At 42.4% G+C, this 25,083-nt stretch overlaps 2 protein-coding genes across 4 annotated transcripts; one reads left to right on the forward strand and one right to left on the reverse strand.

The window, feature by feature from the left end:
- The first annotated feature begins 152 nt into the window (after positions 1-152).
- pgd (phosphogluconate dehydrogenase) lies at positions 153-6,641 on the forward strand. The gene is made up of 13 exons (XM_041945645.1): positions 153-267; positions 775-850; positions 949-1,128; positions 1,208-1,273; positions 1,365-1,483; positions 1,617-1,686; positions 1,795-1,929; positions 2,027-2,216; positions 3,534-3,664; positions 3,818-3,951; positions 4,491-4,590; positions 5,571-5,693; positions 6,096-6,641. The coding sequence occupies exons 1-13, from the start codon at positions 260-262 to the stop codon at positions 6,213-6,215; spliced, it is 1,452 nt and encodes a 483-aa protein (XP_041801579.1). The 5' UTR covers positions 153-259; the 3' UTR covers positions 6,216-6,641.
- Positions 6,642-10,972: 4,331 nt separating this feature from the next.
- On the reverse strand, positions 10,973-15,958 carry tardbpa (TAR DNA binding protein a). 3 transcript variants are annotated; one of them, XR_006007155.1, is made up of 7 exons: positions 15,177-15,958; positions 14,218-14,381; positions 13,951-14,091; positions 13,471-13,641; positions 13,295-13,379; positions 12,357-12,503; positions 10,973-11,605 (listed from the first exon to the last, which is right to left on the reverse strand). XR_006007155.1 is itself a non-coding variant. In XM_041945586.1 (6 exons), exons 1-6 carry the CDS (start codon positions 15,415-15,417, stop codon positions 12,409-12,411), a joined length of 897 nt encoding a protein of 298 aa, XP_041801520.1. In that variant the 5' UTR covers positions 15,418-15,958; the 3' UTR covers positions 10,973-12,408. The 3 variants fall into 3 exon arrangements, 2 of the variants coding, with proteins under 2 accessions (XP_041801520.1, XP_041801519.1); XM_041945586.1 differs by having other exon boundaries at positions 10,973-12,503; XM_041945585.1 differs by having other exon boundaries at positions 10,973-13,379.
- Positions 15,959-25,083: the final 9,125 nt, after the last annotated feature.

Raw genomic sequence — 25,083 nt, forward strand, 5'->3', positions numbered from 1 at the left:
ACGGCCTCTGAAGCCAATAGGAGAACGGATACCTCTGCTCAGGTTTCTGAACCAATGAGAATTCGCGAACAACATCGCTTCAGTGTGCTGGACGTCATCGGATTGGCGGATGCTCTACGTGGGCGTACGTGATCCGCTCCTCGCCCTCGTCACGCTGGGAAGGGAACAAGGAAGTAAAACGAGCGAGAACCTGAAGTGAGGTGTGCGAGGCTGTCATTTGAACACTGTCACTTCACCGTTGCTCTACCCGCAGAACACCATGGCTCAGTAAGTTTCCAACACACATTTATATGTATTTAAATAGTTGGTAAAGCGGAAAGGTTGCGGCTGAAACGTGTGGTTAAATCATTGCAGACTTTGTTCTCGTTCTTTCTCATTTGCTTGGAGTTATCTTCTTGTTCAGTTAACGTAGACGGAGCTGTTAGCTTGTTAGCTAACCGCTTTACTGTTTCTCAGAAATAAATGTGACATTCAGAGTGAAAATTGAACGGCATAACCGATAAAATGGTTGCTGTGGACCCAAATGAATGACAGTTAACTTTGAAATGACAAGTGGTGTCATGTCTGTGTGACTTTGAAAACCATGATTGAATTTCCTTTTTAGTGCAAGATAAAACATAGAGCAAGTTAAAACATAGAGGTTCAAGATACATTTAACAAAATAAGGTATAATGTTGGCGGAAATGTTCAGCGGACAGTCTTTAGAAGTCCTTGTTGTTGATGTTGAGCCTTTTCAATGAGGGTTGAATGTGATTGTCACTCTTCTCCTCACAGAGCAGACATTGCACTGATCGGATTGGCTGTCATGGGCCAAAACCTCATCATGAACATGAATGACCATGGCTTCGTGGTAAGATGACAACTCTTGTGTTTAACTTTGACTGGCAGTCAAACCTGTTCCACTTTTCTCTTTTATTTCAGCCAGTAATCACCAAACCCCTCCAACAGGTCTGTGCTTACAACCGAACCGTGTCCAAGGTGCATGACTTCCTGAAGAATGAGGCCAAGGGCTCCAAGGTGATTGGAGCAGAGTCTCTGGAGGACATGGTGTCCAAGCTGAAGAAGCCCAGGAGGATCATTCTGCTGGTCAAGGCTGGACAGGCTGTGGATGACTTTATCGACAAACTGGTGGGTAGTTTGTGCTGCAACGTGTTAAAAGTTGCGGAAAGTCTTGCCCAGTCGAATCAGCTGATTTTGTGTTCTTCAGGTTCCTCTTCTCGAGGCTGGGGATATCATCATCGACGGCGGCAACTCTGAATACAGAGACACAACAGTAAGTCGCAGAGAATCACTGTTTAGCTGTAAATCTTCATTTCTGTCTGAGGGTAGTCTCACAGTGTGTGTGATGTGTTTCTGTGGCACAGCGGCGGTGTAAGAGTCTGAAAGAGAAGGGTTTGCTGTTTGTCGGCAGTGGAGTCAGTGGCGGAGAGGAGGGGGCACGCTATGGACCCTCACTCATGCCAGGAGGACATAAAGAGGCCTGGTGAGACTTTAAGCTGCACACTAGATATCGGCCGTGGGACACACGCGTGCAAAAGAAAATATGAATTCATGAATTCATCCACTTCAGCGCACAAGTTAATCAGTTTAAAACTTGCTGTTGCTTCCTTTTTAAGGCCACATATAAAAGACATCTTCCAGAGCATCGCTGCCAAGGTTGGAACAGGAGAACCTTGTTGCGACTGGGTGAGTGGTGTTTAATTTGTCTGGTGTACATAAAGTTCAACACACTGAGTGGTTGTAGCAGTTGTTATCAGGTCACCTCACAATAATCTGACGGTCTTGCCTGGGCAGGTGGGAGATGAGGGTGCTGGGCATTTTGTGAAGATGGTCCATAATGGCATTGAGTATGGCGACATGCAGCTGATTTGTGAGGCCTATCACCTGATGAAGGATGTTCTGGGTATGGACCACGATGAGATGGCACAGGTGAGCTGCATGATGTCATGTTCATTCGTATTTTTTTTTTTGTCATGCCAAAAAAATCAATGCGGCTGACTTTATTTCATCACGCTGAAACACTCAGGCCTTCGACAGTTGGAACAAAACAGAGCTCGACTCCTTCCTGATCGAGATCACGGCTAACATCCTTAAATACCGGGACTCGGATGGCACACACCTGCTGCCCAAGATCCGCGACAGCGCCGGACAGAAAGGAACAGGGAAGTGGACGGCCATTTCAGCCCTGGAGTACGGCACACCTGTCACCTTGATTGGTAAGAGGAAGAAAGGAGGCTGTAGACGAGGAAGTATCCGATTTCCTTCTCTCTCCTTCCAATGCTGGCTGCTTTCAGTGAACCGTGTTTGTCATGATGACACGGCAAAAGGCCTTGCATCACACATGTTAAGATTTCAACATGGCTACAACAAATTAAAGGGCAGTAGACCTCATGATCAGAGTTTTGGGGCTAATGTTTAGCTTTGCCAGTTAGCTGACAGACAGCGTGGGCAGTGAGCTTTTTCTAGGGAACATGATCGATATGTGGCTGCCACTAAGAAGATTGAAGGCTTTTCTGCGTGGCCTGCTCATCTCAAGTGACATAAGGGGGATTTGTTATACGCTGTACAGCTTTGGGCTTTGCTCTGACTGCATGATAGTCTGTTTCAAAAACAGCCATGGACAAAATGGAGGTCAGGAGGTGAGATTAATAATCCAGGACGAAAGGTGTCAACATATGAGCTCTGCAGAGTGAGTGCCTCTCTAAAGAGACACCTTTTAGAGTGTGTTGTTAAAGTTAAAATGACACATGATAAACTTTCATTTAAAGTTCAGTCATGTAGATATTCTATACGAGGAAGTTCCTCGTCACCAAATCCCTGCAACCATTGTTCAGATCAGACTTTGAAGAAATTATTTGTTTGCTCAGTCCCTGTCAGTGCTGCCAATGTTACGATGGAGGGATAGAGGCGGCACAAAAGGCTTCATTGTTTGAGAGCTGAGCCGGTCTGTGTGGAGCAGGATGACAGGCCGGTACAGTATACATGGCTGGAATTCTCCCCCAGCAGGGATAACATTGCTCACTAAGACGGTTCACTCACTGTCTCTCTCCCTGCCTGTCTCTTTGCCTGTCTGTCTCTCTCCCTGCCTGTCTCTCTGCCGGTGGGTTGCATCACCTGGCTGTGCTGTTTTTGGCAAGTCATGCTTACCCAACAGTTGTCCCTCTTACTGTATCCTGATACAGTGACAAATAACTTATCATATTCAATGTGGCAATTGTCGATCCCTGAAATTTATCTTTTACTAATGTAGTTGTGGCAAGCCCTGCTCATACAACAGTATTATTACTGCTGAGTCATGCTGATGCATGGACTTTGTCTCTGTGTAGGCATGCTGTTTCCGCAGCATGGCATTGGCTGGCATAACCTACGTTATCATTTGTTGTAAGAGGTTTCTGGAACTCTAAATGTCTGTTTACAGACTCGTCTCTGTTTTTATGTGATGCTCCAATAGTGCGATGTGTGCAGAGGGCTAACCTTGTTGTCCCTGTCCACTCCTCTGTCTCCTCCACTCTCTCCCCCCCTCTGTGTTTCAGGGGAGGCTGTCTTTGCCAGATGCCTGTCCTCACTAAAGGATGAGAGGGTGGAGGCCAGCCGCAGCCTTTCAGGGCCTCAGGGGGTCAAATTCAGCGGGGACAAGGCCGCCTTCCTGGAGGACATCAGAAAGGTAGAACACAGTACAGTACATACTTAGTTTGCAATAAATCCTACCTTTTGGGAAGGTTACAATTTTCAGTTTTTGTTGAAACTGTTTTAGAGGCTCCAAGGTTTATAATGACTATGTATTTCACAATAAATTGATGAATTTTTCTCTCTGCAGGCCCTGTACGCCTCCAAGATCATTTCCTACGCACAGGGCTTCATGCTTCTGCGGCAGGCAGCCAAAGAGTTCGACTGGTCCCTCAACTACGGTGCCATCGCTCTGATGTGGAGAGGAGGCTGCATCATCCGGAGGTATATTGCAACTTCATTTCAACAGGCGTGTTTCGCACTGACAATGAAAGCTGTGGTTGGGCAGTGTAAGAGAGAACTTCTTGAGAAAGCAAGAATAACATGGAGAGATTTTTTTGTTGATTTAATTCACTTTGTAAGAAACTATAAAGTTGAGGATTTAAATTTTGGAACAACTCTAGGGTAAAGGGTCTTCATGTTAGTAAGTCTTAATGTTATTATTAACCCTGTTTTGCCTTACATATGTGTACTGCTCGATTGAGAAATGTTGATGAAATAAAATTTGGACCCTTCTTGTAAAGCCAGAGTAGAGGAAGAATGAGGAAACTATGGTTGTGACACTGGTTTGCTTTGTGTAACTTACCAAAGACATTGCATAAACCTAAAACAAACAAAACGCTCAGTATGACCTGCAGTATGTAATCACCATTCAACCTGTGCATTGCGGCTAGGACGCTGTACTTATTTGAATGGTATTGGTTCAATGCAGTAATCCAATGAGCTATCTGTTGGCTAACACTGCGCTCTCCTCTCCCCACCAGTGTCTTCCTGGGTAAAATCAAAGAGGCTTTTGACAGGGACGCAGAGCTGCAAAACTTGCTGCTGGACAGTTTCTTCAGTGATGCTGTGCAGGACTGTCAGGTATGAGGAATAAGGAAGTGTCCAAAGACCAAGGTGCAATACCCTCATTGACAAAGACTCACACAACAAGTTGTTTCCTCTTTTACAAACATGATCGCTAGTTGATATAATCATCACCTGTCTGAGATGTAGTAGTTTTCAGGTAGTTTTCAAACTGAAATCTGGTGATCACATTTTACATTGTATTGTTAAAGAAAGGACACAGTGGGTTTATTCATCGTTTATACATCATCCAAACCGTCTCATGAGACGATTGAAGAGTTCTTGGTTGAGGTTGCACAGTCAGACTTATCTCCACACTTGTTTTAGCGCTGTGCCAGAAAAATACTCTGGCTTGTTTGTTTGTTTGTTTGTTTTTTAAACCAACTACAGTCACCATGGGTAGTGCTCAGCGCAGGATGCGGCAATGATGCTCTTGCAAAATAGTGTCGGAGGGACTTTTTTGGTTTTGGTGGAACATTTGCACATTGGGAGGCGAACCCGGGCATTAAAATGACTCATTCCCGACAAAAAAAAAAAAAAAGAAACATCTGATAGCTTGTACCTTTAGCAACCAGGTTAGGGTTGGGGTAGTGGTGGTTGCTAGCTTGGAGGTTGTTGTTGTTTCATGTAGCGACAGCGACTTTGAAAACAGTGACATGCAGACAGTGGAAGGGGAGAACGCAGACTGAAAAACAACTGGGTGCAGACAGTCACATCTGAGTCGACCCAAACAGACGTAAATAGAGAGAAAACAGTGGAGGGAACATGATTAGTCAACATCCAGCTATGTAAAATATGTCATTTTTCTCTGCACTTCACAATTCACAATGTCCATCTTCTAAAAAAAAAAGCTCATGGAAAGTCCACTCAGATTCTTCTGCATTAAACATATTGTCAAATCGAACATGACTCTACCTGACCTGTCATAATACAGACCCTGCTACATTAGAGCTCCATGAATAAAAACATTTGTTAACCTGTGTAATCTCTGTGTTTAGGAGTCATGGCGCAGAACAGTCAGCACTGGAGTCCAGCATGGCATCCCTATGCCCTGTTTCACCACAGCTCTGTCCTTCTACGATGGTTACAGACATGAACAGCTGCCAGCAAACCTCCTCCAGGTAAGACAACAGAAGAGCAGCAGAGCAGAGCCCACTGACCATCTGGCCGACAGTGGAGATATATCAGATTAGAAAGATCACGTGGAGCTGTGGTGTGTGTTTGTGTTGGGATCTAAGAGCTTTAAGACCCCGACAGGATGCTGTGTGTGTTTTGTAACTCAGTTCAGCGTAAAAATATAGAGCTGAAACAGTTTTAATCATTTATCACACTATAACTGCTTTTACACATGAGGATTTGCTGCTTTCTCCGTGTTTATATTGTTGTAGTCTGAATATCTGTTGGTTGAAAAAAACAAGCAAGTTGAAGATGGACGTATTTATCCTTAGCTGCATTCTTGTTTGGACCTGAAATTTGTCTCTGCGGGTGTCAGGTGTTGCTAATGTTGTGTTTTGTTCTTTTAGGCCCAGAGGGACTACTTTGGAGCCCACACATATGAACTGCTGTCAAACCCTGGTCATTTCATCCACACCAACTGGACGGGCCACGGTGGAAATGTCTCCTCCTCATCCTACAATGCTTAAGGTTCCTCTGCACATCACTCAAAAACACAAAAAAGACGGGAGGCGGAGGACAAGGGGAAGTTATCTGTGAGAGAAGAAGACATGTTACACATTCCATCTTTATAACCATGCCTGAATATTTAGGAGCCACCCACCCCAACAATGACCTGAATCCAACTTTTTACTCCTTTCAAAGACGTGTTGTTGCGGTTTTATTTATCAAGAAGTGGAATCATAGATTGTGTGCTTTGTTAACTCTACACCCTGTGTGTTTTGGTGTAGCGACTGAGGAGTGTTGACTCCATCTGAATGCTATTGATATTATGCTGGCTATCAGGCTTACTCTCACCTGTCATGTTGGGCCCAGGGTTCACCGTGTTAACACTGGATTAAGGTGAACTGTTGCACTGTACTGTATTAGGCTAAATAAAGACTTCAATCCCTTTATAATTAGCTTGTATGGTCCTTACTCTCTGGGTGCTGTAAACAGGATTGTGATGTGTTTGTGTGTAGCACTAAATTAAGCAACAAGTGACATAAGCTGCCTGAGATATAAACAGGATATAGTTTAAAAGGCCCATCTGGTGGAAGACGGACACTGTGAGTGACTGAAAATTGTCAAAATGTGTGTCTAGACCCCTAACTGCATCAAAATATAATTGTTGACAGACAATCAGGGAATACTTGTGACAATTTTTTTTCTGTAAGTAAGTCTAGTTTCTATTCAGGAAATTGTGAAAATGCTCAAAACTGGTTCACAAAATGAGGAAATCCTGTCTTCTAAAAATAGGCCAGAGGCCAAAGACGAGGGCTAATTTTCCAGTAAATGTAACCAAAATTTATAATCAGGTTAAAGATATAGCTGACTAACAAGCAGGACTGTAACCATAAGCAGTGAAATGTATAAATTGTCATTTCAGTGATTGTCCAGCAGGTGGCCCCAACACCCCAATACCTGTTTCTTCATACACCCTAATTCGTTATAATGCAACTAAAAACTGGTGTTAATATAACAGCAAACAATTCAGTGTCAGTCATGTTATGACAAGACGGACAATAACAAGACATAAACATTAATGCAGAGTACAATACAGCTCCGCAATTAACACTACTTTTGTGTATTACTAAACATGGTGCCAGCACAGGTAAAGTAAGTTTTGAGGCTGAATTATTATTTCATTGTCATATAAATTACAACAGAAGTTGAATCAAAGTCTCTGACAGTCTTAATAAAAGTTAAGAATGCTAAATAATATAAAGATTGAATTGTACAGGTGTCCTCTCTCTGTATCCTAGTCTAGTCCAGTCCCAATATACAGAACACCACAGCTGTAGTTACATAAATAGTTGAAATAGTCAGGGTTTTTTCTTTCTGAGTACATATAATTTCTGAGTGAGTAGGAACAGGTCCTAACAAGATAAAGTGGAGGAGTTAAAAGATGATTCATTCTTCACAGCTTTTTCCCCTATGTCAAATAATGGATAGATGAGGGGTCCCACTGTTTCATGGGGTGCCATAGTGACCTGAGGGTTGAGATGCTGGCCATGAACCTTGAAGTCCCCAGGTCACATGCAGGTGTGGAGCTTTGTTGCATGTCACTCTGCATATACTTATTTCCTGACATCTCTCTACACTTGGCTGTCTAATAGAGGCACAATACTGCTAAAAAAAGTAAATTTGAAATGAAACAAACAACATTAAAACAAACTAATACTTTTGGGAATAACGTTAACTAAATTAATACTTAACAACTCAAAATGTCTGTGAATAGATCAGTAAACTGTGCCTGGTGTCAGAAAACTTCATGACATTAATGAAGGTCAGTTTAGAAACAAAGATTTGGTTCTAGTGAAGCGTGGATGAAGAAACAAAAACTGATTAAAAACCTTAATTTCTACCTTTTACCTTTTTTCCCTGCTGTGCCTGTAATGCCTCGCCAGGGGATTCTCAGCTGCTGAAACAGACAGCGCTGCTTACACCCCCACAGCCGGTGAGGGATGTTGCATCTGACAGGAGTGTGTCACAGCTGCTATTACACCTGCTGCTAAACATTAAACAAAGCCTCACCTCAGTGCACCTGTGCTGCGATAGCTTTGGTGATTGCCAGGTTGATGTTTACGTCAAGCTTCTATCTTCTATTCAACCGTCCTGGGACGCTTCAAAGACCTCCTCGTTTGACACCTCCTGTCAGAGCTTTGATCCTGAAGGGGAGCACAGCAGAACAAACAATACAAGCACTGTCATTCACATGCTTAACTACAGTGCACTTCAAATACCATAAACAGGCTGCTCCATTATCAGACTGAGGTTCACCACTGCTGGCCCTCAGGGAGGCCCCTTTACCAAATCATTGCTACTCTGTTATCTGGATTTGTCCCGTTGGCTAATGAAAAATAAACGTGTGTGTCCCTATCCCTTTTCTCTAATGCTTAATTAATCCAAAGGACAGAACATTCTCTACAATTAGAGGCCTTGTATTCTTAATGAGGCCCGATGCCAAGCGGAGGCTGCATTAGAGCACAAGAGGCTATTAGAGCTCAGTGGAGGCAGTGCAGGTGGAGGATGAGGCCACTGAGTCATCTGCAGACAAAGCAGGCAGCAGGGTGACACCAGACAGCATGATGATGCATAATGAAGCAGGAGGAGGAAGACTGGACAACAGATGCAAATGGATTCCATCAAGATCAAACGCTCTCCACTTCCTGGATTTCTGAAATGAACACTGTTCAACAAAATGACCCAATGGTGAATATCAACAAGTAAATTTTAATGAAAAGACCAAAACCTGCAACACAGCCCAAACCTACTGGTTCCTGCTGGAGATGTACATAAATCTTTAAAAACAGGTCATTAATATATACTTCAGATATTACTGCTGGATATCTAGATAGATAGATTGAATATACTATATTGATGCATATTTCTGGCAGCAGGACAGTTTATGTTAGATTGATCATGTATTGATCATCAAAATGAAGGAAAAGGTCGCCCGGTTTAACAGTGGCTTACTTATGGACAACAGTGGAGGGCTATAGTGCAGAGGAGCTGACCTTTAGTAGGCTTTAGTTACAAAGGCAATACTTATTTGAAAACAGATGATTCTATCCAGACGGTTTAGCAAATATAGGATAGGAGGATAAATATGGACGTGACAAAATTGTGTGTAGGTTCATGCAGAGTTCGGTGATCATACCTTTGATGTCCCTCAGTGAGGGCGTATGAATCAGGCAGCAGCGGTCTGGTCTTCAGCAGGCTGAACACAGCAGCCATCATGAGGGGGACTGAGTAATTCTTCAGGCCCTCATTGTATGCACCGTCAGAGGTATTATTTGTGTCTACAAACCGATGACAACCTAGAACTGTCAAACAATCAGGTCAGTTGATCCATTTTAACAAACTGTTTAATCTGGGGATTTCTGTGAGATCAATCTCGTATTAGTAAAATTTTGTTTTTTCACTTGTGTATTTTTCCTACAATATTGATCATTTTAGCTGTGTTTGTGCCTTGACTCTCTGCCTGTACTGTATCAACTGCATCCTTACTTGCAAATTTTAAAGCTGAAGTTTGAACCTGAGTTTGTTTTTCATTAGAAACCACAGAAGGAGCTACAGCAGATGCTTTCCGGAATGACTGAGCTACACTTTGGGTTCATGGATCCAGGGAAGGTAGCAGAGAGGACCCTCAGAAACCACATCGCCTGCCAGGACAGACCACCCTGCAAGAACTTCTTCTAGAAGACCTTCTCAACCTGCCAGCAGCGGGAGAAAGTACATGAGTTTACACTGTGTTGCCATGTTAACAGCAGCAAGCTTCAATGAAACTGCAGCTGTTATCTTTGATGCAGGACATTAATGAGCCTCACCATTAGAGAAATTTCAGTACCATTAAAGAGATGCAGCAATTTGAGAGACCTGTACAATCTTTTCTGTTAGTATTATTAATGATTTATGAGATAAATAAAACTGATCAGGACTTGAGTCTTACACAGCTCAAGATTTAAAATTCAAGTTATAAACAATTAATTTTTCACATTTTTAAATTCTGCCCTTTTAAACGTGAATTTGGTGACAGAACAGAAAACAGTGTCAGGTCTTAAGAACTTATGGACTGTGCTTTTCAACTTTGTCAGCTTAAATTATATTAGACCAAAAATAGGATTCTCCATTACTGACACAGCACAAAGATTTATTTTAAATGATATAACCTCCTCCTCCTTCCAAAAACCTTGTTCATGGGCAGGTCAGGGAACTGATGTCAGGCTTTGAACACACTTTCTAAATTGCTATTGAAAATAATTTTTCATAATATCTACAATACATAACATCCAGCAGGAATGTATTTTAGGTTTGAATTGTATACAATGTTCTACAAGCTTCTTCTGTGTTTGACTGGGTATCCCAAGTGGATTTCTGCAGAAAAGCTATAAATCGGTTTCATTTAAATTCTTAGTAGTCCCTCAGTTGGTGTGTAAACAAATCTCTATGAGCACAGACAAACCAAACGAAAGGTATTAGGTATATATTTCTATAAATAAAAGGCCACCTGGGAGTCTTGTCCCCCAAGCGATTACAAAATAGTTCATTAGCACCACCAACAGACAGAACATTAAAACTACACTACCCAGTACAGAACACCAGCACATTTTACTACGCTTCCAAATAAAATCTGAAAAAGGCATCAAATTGAAGGCATGCAAAATGATTAAAAATAAGAGCTGGAAATGGGGCCCAGTTAGAAAAATACTTATATTTATCTACATTGAGAGACGACAGGTGATTAAAAACTCAGAACTTTTATTTTACACCGCAATACTAAAATATTTCAATACAGAAAGTGTGAATTCCTGCTGGCATGTTCAGTTGTTGAAGTCCCTTTGAAAATCACTCATCTCATACATTCCAACCAGTTTACAATCCATGTAGACAAAATAACAAGAGCACACACTGCCTTATTGAAATTATTTTGGATTACATTGAAAAGAAACCGACCAGTTAATGCTTCCATTAAGTTATCATTGCCTGTTATGAGCACAAGGAATAAAGCATTTACTGACAGAAATGCATGTGTGAAATTTAAGGCAAGCTTTGTTTCACAAGTTTGGAGAAAGAAAAAAACAATACGCATGATCACTGTCAAACTGCAGGTGTGACTTTGGTCCTATTTGTGACATTTGTAGGTATAGACAAGTACCTCAAGCCCAATTGAGTATGGTCCGGTCTAAATTTCATTACGGGATGGTCGAAGGTTTCTTGCTAGTGAGTTGAAGAAGATCCTTTTCAGGATTAAGGCAGTCGTGCAGCAATTCCATTGTTGGTTTGTGCCGGCCCACCCCACATTGTCTTCAGCTTCTCCATAACTGACTCCAATCTGGATTCGGACGAAAACCTGGGCTGTCCATGTCCGAGGTCCCTATACATGTGAATTAAAGTGTTGGCAGTTCAATTAATGTAAAGGCAAAAATAAGTCACTGTCAAGAGAGTATCATACCTAGTCAAATTCAGTTTTATTTCAGACTTCCCTTTGATTCACAAAACATAGAAAATGCATTCGTAACCACTTCAAACACAAACTTTCAATGGGAACTTATCAAACATTCACCACATCAACCTCTGAGCTCACTTGCAAACTTCAACACACTTTCAGTTGTTTTCCTCCATACAGACTTCAGCACAAAGTCACATTTTCACACAAAGAGGGTGGTAACAAGGAGAAAATAAAGCACACAACCAGACACAGCATTCACATCAAATCAGACAGCAAGAAAAAGCTACGAAAGAATACAAATACTCATAGCACTTGACATTTCACTGTGTTTTAAAAGAATTTAAGTTGATAGAAAACGATGAGAGAAAGCAGAGACCATAGGGATCTCGAGATGCAACAAATGTCCTTGTGATGGCCCTTAGGAACACACTCGTACTTGCTTCTTCCTCTCACACTCGCACAAAGCCACAGGTTCTTCTCAACTCTCGCAGGCATTTGTCCCTTAAAAAAGAAATGTGCACAAACAGTCCTTCTCACACGTGCTTTCTTGCTCTCCCGTTCGCTCACTCTCACTCGGTCCAACACCAATCCCACTCATTGATCTCGAAAAGCGACAAGAGCAGACACGATTTCTATATCCATAAAAAAGGGGAGAGGAAAAAAAGACAACACCCACCGTCTAACACAGTATATGCAGAGTGAAGCTGTGTTCTTTGATGACAAAGCATTTACACATGGGAAGAGGGGAATTGATACTGAGATCTGTCGAACATTGCTGCCAATGAGGAGCTTCCTCCCAGGAAATTGGGAAAGAGTTGGTGAACTGCAGAAGAGATTTTCATGAAGGCGTTTCCAAAAGACGTCAAACAAAACAAACAAAAAGATGCAATCAACTGCATACACATATATAACTATAACAAGCCCATTTTACAGGTGGCTGAGGGAGCTCTCGAGATACTCGTGCATGTTTATAAATATTAATTTGCATGCACAGTATAACATTTTCACCAAAAAACAAAAAACGTGTGGCAGTTTCCACTAAACGTTCCACCCATTCAATGCATGACTACATAATCAGTCACACGCAAGTATAAATTTTCTCTTTAACAAAATAAAAGGCAGTGTATTTTTAAATAATAGGAACATAAGATATAAGCAGTTCCCCCCTATAGGTATACTTACCAGATTAACCTAATAGCAACAGAAAAGGTAAACTCGAAGCTATCTACATTCCCCAACTAGAAGACTTAGACTCCATAGAGTTGCCAAAGCCGGAGCTGAAGCCACTGCTGGAGGCAGTATTAGTGCCTGCAGCCCACCCGAGGCTAGCTGAACTCGGGCTGCTGTAACTAGTGCTGGCAGAGCTATAGGTCTGGTCTCGGGTTGTAGTAGCTGTGCCTGCCGTAGTGGTCAGACCCTGCTGGTTAGCCAGCATGCCCATCATTCCCCAACTGCTCTGCAGCGCTGCTTGAGCAGCAGCCACCATGGCCGGGTTAAGACCGAGAGCCCCAAAGTTAACCCCTCCACTACCACTACCTAGCCCACCGCGATTACTGCCATAGCCCTGACTGAACCCTGCAGCCCCAAACCGCCCTCGATCCATCATTTGCCTACTATTATTGTGTTTGGGCTCTGCATTGGAGATGTGCACACTGACGCCCTTGATGATCAAGTCCTCTCCACACAGGGCTTGGGCGACCTGAGAAAGAAGTGAGGAGAACATTATCACAACAGTCATTATTACGCCTCGATTTAATGAACAAAGCTCTCCAATTAATGGTGAATCTCACCTGGTCATCGGCAAATGTTACAAATGCAAATGCCCGGAAAGGTTTGGGGATAAAGACATCAGTGACTTCGCCATACTGCATGAAGTATTGCCTCAGCTCATCAGTTGTCATGTCCTCTGTGCAGCGGCCAACAAAGATTTTACGGCTCCGCATGGGCTCATCAGGACACGCCTGAGAGGACAAAGAGGCACAGCAATAAATGAAGCGGTCTACATGATGTTGTAAGTAATGTTTCTGACTATTTCAGCACTAGCTCTCCAACATTTAACGAACATTTGTGACATACACCAAGTTTGTTTCTTTTTCAACAACAAATTTAATTAAATATTACTGTTTTAGACTAAACAAATGATCTAACAGTACAAGTCCAAATGACCACTAGCATCTTATTAACTGATCCTCCCCAAAAACAATTTGAATACACTTATATCATGAAGATCTCAACTATACTCTGAACTAAAAAAATGGTGCTCAAAATACCTTTGAGTTGGGAAGTTTGCAGTCACACCATCGTCCATCAATCATGTGTCTCTGAGCAATCACTTTGGTTTGTGTTTCATAGTCAGTGAACCGGACAAACCCAAACCCTTTTGAGTTGCCAGTTTTTGCATCTCTCTTGACCTGAAGTAAACATATATGAAATGCAAGCTTTATTATCAATTTTAACTAAACCAGAAACACACCCTTATTACACTCTCAGCCTAACAAAGAAATGTTGACAAAAATACTCAGACAAGATGTCATTACCTGCACCATGATGACTTCCCCAAAGGTCGCGAAATAATCTTTCAGGTCTTGTTCTGTTGTTTTCCACGGTAGCCCGAGGACAATGAGATCTGATGTCTTCTGAAAGCCCCTTTTTATTTTCACAGCTGAGGCAGCGTCTATTTCATCCATCTTCCTTTTGTTGTCTGTGAAGAATAAATAGAGATGAGTAACATTAGGAGAAAGAGCCAATCACATGTAAATACAAATCTCATTGAAATGAGGTGAAAGGTCAAACAGGGACCCTCTAAACTTTTTACTGTCTGGTGGTTGACCACGATACAACACATGGCCAAACGTATGTGACCACTTCAACATGTGATGTTGTTGTACAATCTCAACAATGGCTCCCACTCATCTGTAAAGGCTTTCAACAAGATCTTTGGACCTGGATGCAGGGATTTGCTCCCATCCAGCCACATGAGTGTTAAAAAAAGGCAAGAACTGATGTTGGGTGAACCTTGTGTTAAAGGGGTTGAGTGTCAGGGTCTTTGGCAGGCGAGTCGAGATCATCCACACCATCATCAAAAACATTTCCTGGCTTTGAGCATGGGGGCACTGACATTAAAACAGGAGCTGGTCTTACATTTTACCACAAAGACAGACGCACACTACTGTTGACAGAGTCACATCATGGAGCATTATCACTTCTCTTCAATGGGATTAAGGGGCCAAACTCTGTTGCCTACTTGTTAGATATAGCCAGTAAAATGAAACAGGCACTGATTCACTTAAGAGGCAGCGGTTTGTGTTGTTGCTGAAATGTATTTTGAGAGGTGTTCCCAATATTTGTCCACGCCACTCATAACAGTGAGGTCAGACTTACACATTACAAACTGGCAGCTGAGTGTGTGTGACCAGAGGTGACCACATAACCTTTGTCCTGTAAGATATAGTGAAGATGGGGTTAACGCAAATCATCTCCACCAACACAGTCTCACCTTTGGGGTAATTGACGACATACACCAAGTTTCCCCAGTCGTTCTCAGGCGCATGCAGGACACCCTCCACAAGCCGGACTCCCCTCATGCACTGGGACTCTGGGTTCCTGTACCGCAGCCCGCATGCCCCTGGAAACTGTGCTGCTACTGATGATAGCAAAACGGTACCGTCATCCTCTGAGGGGATCTCCATGGGCTCCTCATTTTCATCCTCAGCCACACGAATGTACAACTCTGACATGGTTTTTGAATGGCTCTGCGCTGGTCCGAGTGGAATCAGCTGATGGAGCTCAAGGTATTAACTTAGTAAACACCGGAATGATGCACACGAGTTTGTAGCGTCGACCCTCGTTGAAGTTTACTTCTGTTAGCTGGGTGACGCAACTGCAACGCAAGGGCAGTGAAACGCAGACAGACAAACCGTGTGAAACGCTATCACTCACTCCTCGACTCTGTAACAGTTAATAACTTGCGGTCATGTATATTGTTTTTGTTCTTCTCTGCTAAGAGCACGCGTGAACAAGTTAGCCAGCTAGCTAACAAGCTAGCAAACTCAAGACAGCTTGAAAAATGAATGACCATCCAGTGTGGCGCGGGGTTTACTGTCAACAAATACCCGAGTCCTCCTCTCGTCTGCGAACGTGTGGCTGGAGACTGTACGCAAATAATAACATCGACAGATGAGCTTACTCGGTGAGATTTTAGACGAAATGCTCCGACTACAGTGAATATTTGCAGTGTTAACGTTACACGGCTAACCTCTCTAACCTCAAGCTAGCTAACAAAATGGCTGCGTCTCTTGTAGAGATGACATCATGCAGCTGGGAGGGCACACTGTTAATCTTTGTAGGGATGCCAAAAGTTAAAATTAAAAACATTTGCTTAACACCTAGACACGAGATCACCAGCTGTCTTTTAACGTGTATAAAATTGTCTTAAAAGTAATGCGATTAACTATATTAATCGTGTCGTACTTTATAACGTGTAATGGGCAGTTAAAAGCTCGCGTGTCACCCTTTGAAGTCTAACCATAACGATTCACCTGAAAAGCCCAAACAAAAGTTGCGCACTGAGAAATTCTATTGAAGGATATAATGTGTGTATCATGGGAATAATAGATTTTTCCGTTTAGGCCTACATGAGTTTAATCTGTGTTTTTGCCTTTTTGATTTTCAGGAAACTGACAAAAACGCAATTCCGATTAGATTTGATTGTGATAGTATCTAACGGTCTTAAAATGATCTTTATCATGAAGTCAGAATGTAACACCCAACCGACCACCAGTGTTACAGCCATTACAGACTTATTCAATGCAGCCAAAGATTATTCAATCCCACAACACTGTTTAATTCTGCATTTTAATAGTGACTTTCAACTTGTATCCATATGAAGTTTACTGCTTTTATCAGATAACTGACTCATAAACTACATTATTCCAGAGTGGTAGGTTTGTTTTTTGAAACCCAGCTGTATATCAAATTTTGGGGGCCATCCCAAAGTTTCCAACATGGATGTCACAGTGAATCTGGGGAGATGTGTATCAACTGATTTAAGAAATCTTATATTTATTATTTAGATTTGATGAATTGGTGCTGTTATAAAATAAGCACTGTTGACACTTTAATTTGAAAGTTTCGCTCATTGTAAACAACACATAGTTTCAGTGAAGAGCTGCAACAGGGTGACAATATATGCGATACTGTGGCACAAGATTATATCAAAGCTACTTAAGATGAAATAAAAGGGGAAAACTGGATGTTAAGCGGGTAATTCAAAGTAGAGCATCATCACAGTTTTTTTAATGACAGAAACTTTGACAAATCAGATTCTACAACTGCCTTAAAAGCTGCTTTTCAGACATGCTGGAGACAGTGATCATTCTTTGTGACTTTTTTTTATCACCTTCTTTTAACATGTCAAAGCAAACACACCTGTTCCCCCCCCTCCCCAGGGCCATCAGCCCACTCACCTACAAATACGCTGGTTTCACACTGCCCACTGACTGCTTTTGTCAGTGGAAGCAGCATGAATCAGATAAAATTTGGCATCCTGCTTAGAGCTATGTAAGTAGTATAATGGTGTACAAAAATGGACGATTCACTAACTTCAGAATGTAATCTGAATTCTTCTTCTCCGCAGTGTTCTGCAGTGTTTCATTGTGAAGAATGTGTTTTCCATCCAGAAAAGAGAATGGATTGACACCCAAACAGCTAAATTAACAGGTAAACCTTCAGTCTGTGATGACATGCAGTTGTTCCGGGCGCTTTCTCAAGATATGTTAGAACATGTACTTGTATTTTCAGAAGGGGATGTGTCATGTTTTTCTGAAAACATGGAGATGTGGATCCACAGTGCACGAATTGAAGGGTTGGGAGTCTGGCTGTCTGCGGCCTTACAGATCCAAGGTAAGTATTTCTGACACAAAAGAGGAACACTGTATTGAGATGAAATATGCCATATGTGCCTTCTGAATCACTTTTTGCTTTCCACAAGTCAACCTTGCATCTCTGGATCAACTAAACCTCCAGCTGTCTGCCTGTGGATTTTCTCTGCACAAAGACCCTGAGGAGAACTTTATTTTCAGAGTCAGTTACACTGGATGTTTTGTGCAGCAACAGGTATGTCACTCTTTGCAGGATTATTCAATCCATTTTCATAAACCTCTGCAGCTGGGTGTGATGCTGATAATTCTCTGGTTGTATGATGATTGTTCAGCATGGCTACCATGTCCTGACTCTGAACTTGGCGAAGAGGATAAACCGATTCGGAGGCAGACCTCACAGTTTCATGATGAAGTGTCCCGTGGTTCCTGTGCTGCCCAGCAGAGAGCAAATCCAGTGTGACCCGGAGTTTATCCAGGTAACTGCTGGCTGTACTGTAGCCAAACTTTTTTCTGCTTGAACCGAGCACTTTACTGTCATTCTGATATGATTTTTATACGTCTGTAGGTGACACGGCGAGTTCCCTTCGACAGCTGGGATAATGAGGTATTAATAGCAATTAGTCCCATGATGAAATCAGCTTTTGAAATTATGATTGCACAGTGAAAATAAAGATAAAGAAAACAGGCAGAGAGGACCCATCTGACTGTGTTTGTGTGTTTGGTTCTGCATTACAGTTGCACTGGTCTCTGTCTCTGAGCAATCACCTCATTGTAGCTCTGGAGGATGCCAGCCTGATCCAAATGAACACCAACATGAGTGGACCAGACATAACAGTTCAAGGCAGGAGGAGGGAGGTCTTGAGCCCAGTCAAAGTAAGAAACCTCACACGGCATACTGCCACCCAGTGACTGCTGGCAGCATTACAGCTGAAATTCATTAATTTATTTTGGACTGTCTTTGGTCATCGCAGGTAATGGAAAATGAAGGGGAATTCTTGGCCTTGAAGCTAGTCAGTGGTCAGTATGCATACAGTATGGAAGCCACATGTCCAAAAGGTGGGTAGCAAGCAGTGAGAGAGATTCCGTAGACTTATTAGAAGTTATTTTCCTTTGCCACAACCCAAGTTTGAACATGTTTATCTCAGTCAATAGTGGAAGAAGTACTTACTCAAAGTACTGATACAATAATGTCAAAATACTTTATTACAAGTAAAAACTCATGCAAACTCTTATATGAATGGGCTTATACTTCATAATACAGGAGTATTAACAGTAAAATGTATTTGAAATATCTAAAGTAAAAGTACCTCTAGCCTCTGTCAGTCATATTACATGATTAGATTAATACTGAGGCATTCATTTGAAAGCAGCATTTTACTGTTGCAGCAGATCAGGGTGGAGCAAGTTTTTACTTTTTTACTTTATCTACACTCCAGTAGTTTAATGCAGACGTTCCCAATCTTGTTTCCAGGCCCCTTCCAAAAAGGTCACAATATAAATCTGAGGGGGTCATGAGCTTATAAATGAGGCTTTGAAAGAGGAAAAAACAAAGCTCTGCTTCAAAAATTTGCATTCACTTTTTGGACTTTTGAAATGTTGCACGATTTTATGTCTTTGCTCCTTAAAGAGATATTTAAATGAAACCATCTGAGAAGTTTACAGAGACCCCAAGCAGCTCTTCTGTAAGGGGTCACAAGCCAAAAACTGTGTTTCATAAGTTTATCACATGTTTGTTATGTAAACTCTTAATCTGAAAACTACATCTGTCCCAGTGACACATTTTATCCCTGATGTATATTTCAGTGGCCACGTCCACAGCAGGGGAGACGGTGCTGCACATTTTCAAACGACGCATGGGTTTGACCAAACGAGGCAGCCATGACAACGAAGCGCTCACAGTCAGTAATGTGTCGGTGCACCAGACAGATAATTTCACCGTGCATGAGACGAGTGGCTTTGTGGAGCTGATCATCCCGACAGCCCAAATACTCCAGACCAAGGTTAGAGCTGAAACAACAGGTGGTGCATCTTGTGTAATGCAGTTTGGCCAGTTTCTGACATTTGTTAAAATGTAAATACCGTGCGTGTTTTCCCATAAGGATTCATTACAGTGTAAAACATCTAAACCAGGTTTGTTTTACAGACCTGCACAGACCGCAAACAACTCCTGCAGCCGTTCTACAGGGTGGACGCTGTGCTCACCTTCAGAGAGACAAATCACAAAATGCACTGGACCATGGAGAACACACTGCCATGCACAGGTGAGTGTGCTGCTGATGAACACAGTAAAACTAAAGTGGTGATTAATTATTGGATGATATTTTGACCACTAGCCATTGAAAGGCTTTTACTGTAGTTACACCAGGCACTTACTTTTGTTTGTTGCTCAGTCAACCAATCATCTAACTTTATATGGCACCTTCCATACAATTTAAAGTCACATAGAAGTTCAAACAAAAGTCCCTGGCAGAAAAAAAACTGAATAAGATTTTTTTAAACATCAAAAAAGCAGAGAAAAATTTAACTTTGAAAAAATACAATGACACATTTGCATATACTGAATGTATAAAATATAAAAATCATTCATAAGTAGTGCACTTATAAAAGATTAATAGCTAGAATAGAGGAGGAGGTGACTAAATCTTAATGATATGAAGATGTTCATATATGTGTGTATGAACTATGACTTTATCAACATCTATCCAAATTACTTTATTGGTGTTATCAAATTAAGCTGTATTATCTCATAGTGATTGTTTTGCTATCCACCTTTTAACAAAATGACCTAAAACATATCTTCATTTGCAATCTCATTTCCAACTACCCCATTATAGAGATTCTGCTTACGATTACAATTCTTACAGCCACAATAAATAAAAAAAATAGCATTTCGAATTCCGAAATAGAAAATGTAGGTAGCTTGTAGCTTTTGGATGTTAACTTATTTCACCCTTACTAAGACCATGCAATCATACCTCCATAGTCAGGCCTGCAGGACCACACATCACATCCTCTCCTGGTCCAAACAACTCAGCAAGGTCCACACTCAACGTCAGACATGAGAATTTCACTAAAGGACAGCCATCGCTGGAGCGCTCCACAGAACCTGCAGGGAAATTCAACGACATAACTCCTTTCAAAGAGGTGACTGCAGAGTTTTCCACGACCCAGTCACCCCACACAGAGATGGAGGCCCGCAGTTTCAATCGCCACACTGATGAGACGCCTAAGAGCCAAAGTGGAAATTTGTCGTCCGGGTTTGACGGCGACACTGTTGCTTTTATTAATGCAACTGAAACGAGCTTTTTGGATTTTCAAAATGAAAGCACAAATTCCTCTGCAGAGCCAGCATTCCTTGAGTCGTCAGCCAGAGCTGAACCACCAGAAACATCTTTCCTCACAACTGATCCACCTGAGCAAGAATACTGACAACTCAACACAACCAGTGGGAATAAAGACCAGCAGAAACACAGAAGACTGAAGTGGGTTTGGGGGGACTAGAAAGCAGACAAAATTGTCATGTCATTTTCTTACTTTTGTGTTTTCTAAGTCACACTAGACTTCAAATGCAGCTTCAGTGTAGCGACGCTGCTGCTTTTAAGGCCTTTTGATTCGCTTATTTTGTTTTAATTCTCATTGGTGTCACGTGTTTCATCTCCGTCTGTTCGCAGTCTTTATAGGTGATGCTATGGTCAGTCAGCGCTGTGAAGGTTGATTATACAAGCAGAAATACAGCCAGACCTCTGCCAGCCGCTGCCTGAGGGTAGACATTATCCAGACACAGACAAGGCAGGCGTTAAATAAACATGTCTCTACCCGAGCAGCACAACAGGCTGATGTAGAGAAGACCCTGCAGTTGTTTCAGCTGATGCCACCTTCCAGAGAGGCCTCGTGTCATAGAAACTCACAATGGACTTGATTTCAATGACTGTCTGCTTGTCAATGATGAATTTCACACTTCTAGAAGTTTTATGTTTGTTAGGATGAGATTGGTGCTTTCCAGATTTTATTTTCTTGTTTAAAAAAAACCAAACACAAATCCATTTTGCATATGATTTCAGCTACGGTGGTGCTGCTTCACCTAGCTTTACTGCAGTGTGCTGAACCAACAGGAGAGGGCACCATTGAATGTGTTTTCAGTAAACTCTTGAGCTGGGCCGGCAGCCTGCCTGCAGATGCTTCTTTTCACACATTAACCAGTTTTACATATTTTTTGCCGTAGATATATTTTCTCTTTTATTTTCTTTGTGTCTGCACTGACAGTTGAGCTGTATGTGACCCATGAATTAGCACCGAGCGATGCAAAATGTGGTAGAAAGGCAAGTTTACTTTAATTAGGTAGTCATCTTTGCCAGTGTAGTAAACCAGTTGCTTTAAATATGACCTCCTTAAATGTATTCCCTGCAGAGTCACAGGTATGAACCAGATCCTTTCAAATAAAATGACTGAAGATGTTTCATGCGTGTTTCCACCCTTTTTTTTTTCCACCGTTGTTATTGTGACCTCCTGGTATGCACCAAAGCGTCTGTAAATGATAACAGTGCAGTGTTACGCAGTTACATGCATCATATACAATGGGCTGTGGGGCAGAAAATCTAAACTTCCTTGTGCCTTTGGTCCCCATCTGCTCAGTGAACTTATGAGCAGGAAATGGAATAAGTGGTGCAAAAAGCACGCCAACATCCCCGGTTCTTTCATGTGGCCTCTCTCGGTCATTACCCTATCTGTACCGACTGTTAACTGTCTTTACAAAGTTAAAAACCCCTTTCATGTTTCTCTGTTTCTTTTTTGTTTTAATTTCAGTCAGAGCATATGGTTTGCACATCTGGGAGATGCTAAGCATGGTGGCACCCAACCCCCACACACACTGCTTCTGTGAAGTGATCCATATATGGTCTTCATTGTTATTGCTCATAATCACTCACCATTATTATAAACAAGCCCTGTCTTGATTGGCCACTTTGAGATTGCTGTGTAAAGATGCTCGATAATGCAGACTTCCAGAATTTCAAACAAACACAAGAGGAAGTGCAGAAAGTGATGATTTTTGGGGGTTTAATTCAGAGTTCTGAAACATCACGGAAGCATTTTACCCTGCGACTGAATTTGCCACCTGTGACTAATCCCATTCCCCTTACATGACCAGCTGTGTGTGGGTGTCGTCATTTTCTGAAGCAAGACACACAGAGTGGAAACATTTACTGTAAGTTCTTGTATGGACTACGTGTTTCTCCTGATTATCTGCAGAAACCACCATGACGCTGCAAAACTTAAATATTTCCACTGACTGTTCTGACTGTTCTGACTGTTCTGACTGACTGCCGTCCGAAAACAAGACCGAGTGACCGACTGTGCAGCTTGTGCCATGTGACCACAAACAAGCAATCAGATCAGGAAATTTGATAAGTGCATCTCATCTCAGCTCATTTGAGAATAACCACATTTGATCCTACATAATAGAAAGAGAGTGACATTAAGTGACTGGCAATCTAATGACACCAAAATGAAGTCAAAATTACTATTGTGGACAACTTTGGGTCGTTAAATGCCACTTCAGCATCCTCCGCTCTCCAGCTCCCGGCTCTCAGCACCATGTTTTGGCGAGGCAGACGGGACTTCATGCCACTGGAGGGACGCGGGGAGAAAGAGGGGGGAGGAAGGCATTGTGTGGCTTTGAGTGGTTTGCTGGGCCTCTTCATCTCGCTCAGCGGGTAATTACAGAATCATGGGTCAACCACGCATGTAACCACGGTTGCGTTGCACAGTAGCAGATGTGCTCATGACATTATCCAGCACCAGAGCAAAAGGTAAATAAAAACAGATGCAGCTGGTTGCTACGGACCTTCGCCAAACTTGCGTATACCCCTAATTGTTCCCATGTGGGCCTGCTGAGCTGGAGTAGTAAAAGGGGCGGGTGTGCCCTGTTTAAGATATGCCTGTGTTTCTCAACGGGAGAAATTTATGAATGGGACAACAAGTCTCTAATGGTGGTTGTGGTGATGTGTGTTTATATATGTGTTTATGTGTGTGTCTGGCATTCAGTGGAGGGGCAATATCACCAGCAGACGTTCCATTTCCCTCATTCTCTTATCATTTGCTCCTTTCCTTTGAGAGGAGAACACTGCTCCTGTCCTTCAGGCCTCCTCCGAGCATCCCCTCTTCCTTAAAAGCCTGCTGGTCTTCATGCTTTCTTTGTCGAACTGTGCTTGGATGTGTGTGCGTGACACTGCACAATGTCAGGGAGGTCCCCGGTTGGACCTGAGCCAGGGCTGCTGCAGGCCAGATGAAAAATTGAGGAAGAGGCTCGATTTCAGTGACATCCTGTCTTTGCTCGGCATCTGATTAGTGTACACAGCCCGCAGAGGCTAAGATCTGGTGTGTGATTGTGTGTGTCTGCAGTATTTACAAGTGTATTTGTTGTAGAGTGTGTGTGACGACCCGTAAGTTACAGTAAGATGAGGCCTGAGTTTGGACTTGAAATTTCTGATTTAGGGGCCTATTTTAATAATTTGAAGAGCAGTTTGATGTTTGTGTTGCTTCTGTTGAGCTGTATGTACCCCCCCTCCCCAACACACACACACACACACACACACACACACACACCGGCATGTCTTACACTATGAAGCCCACTGCCAACAGCGTGTGCCTCCTCTCCCTCTCTCATTAACCGCAACTGTCAGATCCTCCAGATGAGGAGCAATTAAACCAGATAATAAACACTCGCCATCAATTCCTGTTTGTTGATGTTGTTGTTGTTGTTGTTGTTGATGTCGACGAGCTGGGGGCTCCTTTCCTGCCACCTTAGCGCTAACTAGTACTTGAGTAACACACGAGAGCAGCAAGGGGAGAGTCCTTCATAACACTGAGAAGGCCTCTACCTGCTGCATGTATGGCAACACCAGGCTAGATAATAAAAGAGGCACAGTGAATGTTAACAATTAGATCCTAATCAGACACAGCTCACAGAGGCTGCTCTTTTATCCCCAGGCTTCACAGAAAAGGCAAACAAAGCGCTGCAAACTGTCAAGATAAAACACTACTTGGGATTGGTCGTGTCTTAGGGCTTCTTAAAGGGCAGTAATCTTGCCGCGCTCTGCTTTCTGAGACGACGTGCTGTAAAGACTCCTGTGTTTGCTCTTGTATTGGAGTGATAAGGCCGCTCCTCATCACGCCTCGCTTCTGACGAGGATCGTCTCCCCTGACGATGAGATGATGGGGCTGTGCTGGGTGGGGGCAGAAAGGGCAGCCATGGAGGGTTTTATTTTTTTTTTTACACTAATAGATGATCAGGTGATGACAGAAAAAATGGAAAAAAATTGAAGCTTTTCTGGTATTTTAAGAAATATCCTGAATTACAGAGTTACTGTCTCATGTTAAAAGACTGCTCCGCTGATGTAGCACTGCGCTCCTATAACACGCAGGTTCACAATGGGCAGGTTTTAAAAAAGGATGCAGCAGAACCAAAAGATCCTTGTCAAAACCTGGCATGGACATTACCCACAATTCAACTCATTTGCCAACACT

The sequence above is a fragment of the Chelmon rostratus genome, chromosome 10 (assembly GCF_017976325.1).
Source record: "Chelmon rostratus isolate fCheRos1 chromosome 10, fCheRos1.pri, whole genome shotgun sequence".
Taxonomy (NCBI): domain Eukaryota; kingdom Metazoa; phylum Chordata; class Actinopteri; order Chaetodontiformes; family Chaetodontidae; genus Chelmon; species Chelmon rostratus.